Here is a 6,646-nt window from a genome sequence, read left to right as displayed (position 1 = left end):
GTGCCACCAGCGTGGATGTGCGGGTGTGGGATGCGTTGGCGTGGATGTGGGATGTATGGCCGTGTGGGAGTCTTGGAGAGACGGAGAGGGAGAGGTCGAGAGGAGACGCGGGGTCAGAGGTAGTGGCCTAGTGTCAGACCCCTTTAAGTTAATGGATTGGGCCTGGGGGGGAGTTGTTAGGCCTTGGGGAGTTCTTAAGATATTTCTATTTCATATTTAAGTGTATAATAAAAGTTTTAAGAAAAAAAAATATAATATTAATATAGTGGTCAGGATTGATCTAAATGTCGGTCGATTTAATTTGGTTTTTAACTAAATTTTTACAAAACTGACCCCGACTTATTTTTTGAAAAAAATTGCCCTCTGAACTACAGTTTGGTTGTTTTCGATCGTTCGACTTGGTTTTTCGGTTATCCCTACTCATCCCTCGTGTCAGAAAGAGCTTATAAATAATCTCCTTCAATAATCTCGAAGGAGACACATAAGTAAGTAGACTCCGAATGAGCAACTCTAATTCTCCCTATGTTTAGTTCAACTAATTACTCCTTGTACTAATTTAGACATCGAAGTGTACTCAGTTTGATATTTACATCGATGTGAACTCTCATATAGATCAATTCTATTAATGAGGTTAGACCAAGAGATAGACTAGAGGAGCAACCCAATACTACATGCGAGTTTTCCCTGCCAACCATTAATATAACCAATAAGAAATTGCATATTGGCTATATATTATGTTTTTATTATATACCTCATAATATGATTTATTATGAATGTTTACTTAATATAAGAAGATAACATTAAAATCTCGATCTTTTCATGAAAAAATTATTAGTTTAGTCAAAGGACAAGATAAGTCTATCCAAAATAGAAAAAAGTTATTAAATATATAGATATATATTAGACAAATTATTTTAGATAAGAAAAGTGCTGAAAATATAGCACAATATATTATTAGAACTGGGAACTTTAAGTTCTTCATCCTGCTTAAAAATTTAAAATAATAATAATAATAATAAGTCTCAAGAACCATGTTACTCGACGCTTGACAACTCCAACTAGAAAAGGAATTACTTCATAAAATACTTTTAATTTGGAATCAGCCAACTCAGTTTGATCATCTTTATTTAATTTATAGAACATGTAGTTATTCTATTGATCTTTTTTTAAATGTAGTTATTTCATTGAAGACATTAATACCTTTTATCCTAGAATTAAATTATAAACAAGTGAGACTTTGGCAGATGGAAAAAGTTGCATACATCAGTCTTAAACCCAGAAACTAACCAATTAGAAAATTAAAAATACCAAGAGAATGAGATAACCTAACCATGAATAAGATCACAAATGGTACTATTAACTCTTCTTTAATTTAATCTTGTAAACTTAATTCACGCACATATCAACTCTAAGTTTTTTTCGTTCATCCATAAATAAGATCAACGTCATTACATTGTTCATCTATGATCTATCTAGTTGAGTCGTAACATTTTATAATATTCTTTTTTTTTATGACAAAAAATATAAAATAATAATCAATGATGTAAAATGATAAACATTTGCTTTTTCATTAATCGAAACTTACAGAAAACTCTGAAGTCCAAATAAAGCTTCCGGAACTATAAAAATATGTACAAAAACCCCAACATAAAAACTTCAAAAAGAAAAATCAAAGGATCTCCCAATTTCAAGTCACCAGAAATTAATAATATATATAGTAAAATAGGAAATAATTTGAATCAAGGATGTGATCCCCAGGTTGCCCAGTTGGCTTCACTTCCAACACGTGGCATGGTGTGAACCCTTGATTGGACATCAACCTTAAAGTTGGCCCCACACATAACTCCTTCACTATCAATTCTAGGCATTGCCTTCATCTTCTTTGTCGGATGCTCAAAACTCATTAGCCCTCTCTCACTGTGGAACATACAACCTGCCAATTACAAAATCCACGTCAGATTTTAAAAACGGCTATTTCAATTTCTTTCTTTTTAAATTCTAATGATAATAAACGAAATATATTACCGGGTGGAAATGGAGCAAATGACTTGGCACATCCAACTTTAATGACCTCCAAGTTGTCCGAAATTACAAGAGAGCCATCACCGGCAGTGCCCCAGTACAGATTCATCCCCTCACGCGCATCCTGTTTTTTCATTTGAAGAAAACTTCAGAAACCCAATTCCTTTTCAGGTAAAAAAAAAACCAATCCATAATTTTTAAAACTAAGTATGATTTTTTATTTAGTTTTAAATTTCAAAAGGTTATATTTCTATTCTTTTAATTTCGATTTGGTCTTGATCAAACAAAAAGAACACATCCTTTAAATCAAGGAAGAAAATAAAGGCGGTTACATCCATTTATTGTACAGTTTAAATAACACTTAATAAAAATAAGTCGTGTGACAAATTTTTTTAATTAAATTAATTACATTTTTTCCTATTATGCATAAAAAAAAAAAAACCATAAAATTAGTTAGATCTAATCATTGTCCTTAGATGAATAAAAAAGGAATCCTTTTGATCCTTAAGTTTTTAGTATGATTTTCATTTGGTCTCTGAACTTTTTTTTCTACACCTTCCATTCTCCAATAAAATTTCTACTACTATAGATATAGAAAAGGGGAAAAAAAAGTAACATAGCTTACCAGAGCTGCAAATACAGTGCCGGCCTTGCGGTCAAAAACCACAAAGGCGAAGTTGCCTTCAAGTTCTTTAAGAACCTGATCGGCCGGGTACGGCCCACGGTCTCTTAGGGTTCGATAAGCTTCAATCACAAACATGGCTTCGTTCGTAGCTTTTGAAAGCCCGTACTGCTTGTTTAACCGGCTCAAGTTGTTCAAGCTCCCCTTGAACATACAGTACATTTCATCTAATCCACAAAATAACCTGCCATTTTTTCCCCATTCAATCACTGATTAACTAAAATGCTAAAACACAGGATTTCAGATCTCGAAATTTTATACAGATCATAAATTAGTACTTACATTTGATGGTGAGCAGAGTGAGATCGAGATGGATCGAACGCTATGGACGCCGCATTCCCAAAAGACATTGACAGAGCTCCACAAGCACCAGAAGTGACGAAATGGTTGATAATTTCTCGAGGAAGCTTGGGCTTCACCGTCGGGAGGCGAAATGACGCCGGACTCTGAAGCTCCGGCGGTGAGGGAACCGATTGGCTGTCGAAAATGGCCAACATCTTCACTTAACAGATCTTACCTTCGCTTTACTGAAAACGAATAATTTTTGTTTTGATTGAAATGGGAAAGAAATGATGGAGAAGAAAAGGGATTTGGGGGGAATATTTAAAGGGGGTGTGTTTGGTGCTGAGAATAAGGCTGCTGACGTGGCGACGTTATCCAAACTCGGATTAATCAAGGATTTTTCGATGTGTATTGTGAAATACGGTACCGAGTCAAATCTTTCCGGCTCTTTGGTTTCCAAATTTTATCCGATTTTAAGACTCCAATTTTTTATTTAATAAATAAGTTAATACACCAATTTCTATGTATCTCCTTCAATTAAAAAGAAAAAAATGTAAAAAAATATATTCTTTAAAAAACTTTACAACTTGTGATTTGATACTTAGTTAGCTTTACAGGATCATTAAGTATATATATATAATTTTGATACTTAGTTGGCTATACAAATGTATATAATTTTTTAAGTTTAGTCCATTAACTTGTAATTTTGTGTTTATATATAATTCATTTAAAAATTATCTAACAAATCTCTTGAATCTTAGAAACTGTTAAAAATTAAATGTTGATTTGATATTAAGTTTAATTTATGCTTAATAAGTACGGTTAGACATTTTTTTTTAAATTAGTGTATCAACTAACTACAAAATTTAAGTTTCAAGTAGGCACGAAACTATTTTTTTTTTTTAACAAAATAATTACTTTTTAAACATTTAAGTATAGATTTATTAGAAATAAAATGGAAGTAGCTTATAGATTTATTAGACATTTTAGTCTAGATTTATAAAATATAATAATATGTAGCGAAAAAGTTCACTAGCTAAAAAATCAATTAATACATAAATATATATATTAAAAATTGAAAATAAAATAAAGTTACTGAACACAAGATCTAAACCTTGGTCTGGCATGCATCCTCAATTGCTGGAGCATCACGTAATGTTTATTTTCTATTGGAAAACAAAATATTTAATATATAAGTAATTATATTTTTTCTATTTAATATATATATATATATATACACAAAAAAAAAAAAAATAGAATGTCATCAGTTGAGGGACACATGCTCCTCCCGACCCTTCATAGATCCGCCCATAGGTTTATATATTCCTTTTATCATGAAGAGAAATAAATATTAAAATATTCTTTTAAAAATTATCACTTGACAACATATGATTGGACATTTGAGTAGACGAACAGTACAAATAAGTGTATAGATGTACTTGAATAACTTTCTATAAATATACATATATCACTTTCATTTATTTGAATACTATAAGAGTACATATCTCTATGTTTGAAAAATGTGGATTTTCATTTTAAGATAAAATGATTAAAAAAATATATATAATTTCTTTATAAAGGTATAGATAATGATCTTAAAATAAAATCGTCAAAGTTTTCTAAAAAAGAATGGTTGAAGTTAGAAATTTTCTTCATTCATAAAATTATCTGCATGAAAAATTAATAATCCTAGTTTTCTATTTTAATACGTGTATACAAAAATACAATATTATAACTTGGAGAGTGAGAATCCAGATATTTAAACCTTTGATAAGATCATTAAATTTAAATTAAGTGGAGTGAGAATCCAAAAATGAAAACTTAGTTAGGTATGAGTTAAACCTTTATTTAGAGGTCATTTGAGTAACTTATATCGGCAACAACCACAAAGTAAAATAGCAATGGCCTACATTTCTCCTTGGTAAAATTCCTTTAAATTTTATTGATATCATTAACCTTTAAATTATTATATTTTGGCTTTTTTAATGGCTCAAGCTTCAAACATTGGTGGGTGTTTCAGTTATTTGAATAAAATAATAATAAATACGACCATTTGGAATATAGAAAAAAAATAAAATAAGGAGTTGTTTGGGACATAATGGAATGGATTTAGATTATAATACAATCTAAAATCTATTTTTGGATTGAGTGTTTTGAGATTGATCTGTAATATTAAACTCATTTCGTTCGGACAGTTTTTAACTAAACTCTCTTTTTCATTGTTTTCAAGTTTCATGATCCCATTTTCTCTTTACTCTCGATTCATCTACATTTCAACACTCATTTGATTCATAGTAATCTTAATTACATTTCAGCCTTCCAAATAGCCACTTAACAGTAATATTTAGTTAAACAATAAAATGCAATGATTTGATTTATTTATTCTTTTTAGATTTATGACATTTTAGTTTTTGAACTTTAATACATAATAATTAAATTGTTTTTAATAGTTTAGCCTATATTTCACATCAATCTAAACATAATTCAATTAGATATATACACTTTCAATAAAATAGGTTAAGCATTATAATCTTCTAACCCGACATTATTGAAAAATAGACATACTTTAATATATAAAAACTAACCCATTTAATATTAAAATATAAATATAAAATTTAGATAAAATTATGGGACAGTTACAAATATAATAAACAAACACAAAATAGATTGATTGATAAGAATGTAGGGTTGATTTACTATATTTATAATTTTCTTAAAATATTGTAAAAATATAATTTATTTGAATTAGTGGAAGAGGAGAGTAGTAAAGTAGTTTGTTGAGCAAATGATTAATTTAGTTATGAGTAGAAAAAAGAGCATCATATTTGAAAAAGGAAAAACACGTATGATGCGGTGGAAGCGTGTCAGAGTTATCCAAAGAGAGAATTTTAAGAAGATGGAGAGAGGTTTGCGTGGAGAATTTAATGGTTAAATAAATAAACAACTTGGACTGACGTGGATCCTACTCATAATATATATTTCATTTCCTTCCTAGTGGGTCCCTTTTGCTTCTACCTACCCATCACTTTTCTCTTTTTTCTCAATTTAATTAACACCCACCGCCATCTTTTAATTGTTAACTATATATATTTATTCATTACTAATAAAAATTTAATTTATTATTTATCATCTTTGTTTTCTTTTGTTTCGATTTAAATAGTGTCTTCTGTCTCGTTTTTGTTACACAAAAGATTAAAAAAGAGAATTTTTATGGGGTAAATAAGTTGATGGGCCTGGGCTTAGGCCCAAGCCCAACAGACTCATCAAAGACGCATGTCTAACAACAGGAATAGTTAAACTTTTTTTTTTTTTTTTTTTAATGACCAAATGCATTTGTTAACTAGACACTTTAATTTCACTCAGAAACTATCTTGATATTTGTAATGGAGGATATTATTTTTAAAATATTTTTATATTAATTAAAGACTTAGATGACGAAATAAATTTAGGAATTCCATTCTTATTACAATTTTATATGTTCTCGATAAACGAGAAAGAAAGTCTAACAAATTTTAGATCAAAATACCATCTTTAAATTTGTAAATCCCATATCTACTAAAATAATGTATTATATTCAAATTTCCTCAACGTTTAAAACTGTTAATTCTGTTAAAAGAAAAATATAACAAATACAATTTATAAAAGAAGAAATAAATCACA

General features: G+C 29.4%; 1 protein-coding gene across 1 annotated transcript; it reads right to left on the bottom strand.

Annotated features, from left to right (window-relative positions):
• Positions 1-1,544: 1,544 nt before the first annotated feature.
• On the bottom strand, positions 1,545-3,289 carry LOC120072909 (stem-specific protein TSJT1-like). Its single transcript, XM_039025439.2, has 4 exons — positions 2,987-3,289; positions 2,648-2,888; positions 2,026-2,146; positions 1,545-1,933 (listed from the first exon to the last, which is right to left on the bottom strand). The coding sequence occupies exons 1-4, from the start codon at positions 3,199-3,201 to the stop codon at positions 1,740-1,742; spliced, it is 771 nt and encodes a 256-aa protein (XP_038881367.1). The 5' UTR covers positions 3,202-3,289; the 3' UTR covers positions 1,545-1,739.
• Positions 3,290-6,646: the final 3,357 nt, after the last annotated feature.

The sequence above is a fragment of the Benincasa hispida genome, chromosome 3, assembly GCF_027475165.1.
Source record: "Benincasa hispida cultivar pf3 chromosome 3, pf3_genome.v1.1, whole genome shotgun sequence".
Lineage (NCBI taxonomy): Eukaryota > Viridiplantae > Streptophyta > Magnoliopsida > Cucurbitales > Cucurbitaceae > Benincasa > Benincasa hispida.
The sequence above is the reverse complement of the archived record's forward strand: the minus strand, read 5'-3'. Positions and strand labels throughout refer to the sequence as shown.

Excerpts from the sequence above, each read along its gene's own strand:
- LOC120072909 (XM_039025439.2), bottom strand. The coding sequence starts at position 3,201 with ATGTTGGCCATTTTCGACAGCCAATCGGTTCCCTCACCGCCGGAGCTT. Across the intron at positions 2,147-2,647 it reads GCACTGTATTTGCAGCTCTG|GATGCGCGTGAGGGGATGAA; the intron begins GTAAGCTATGTT and ends ATGAAAAAACAG. Across the intron at positions 1,934-2,025 it reads ATTTGCTCCATTTCCACCCG|GTTGTATGTTCCACAGTGAG; the intron begins GTAATATATTTC and ends TGTAATTGGCAG.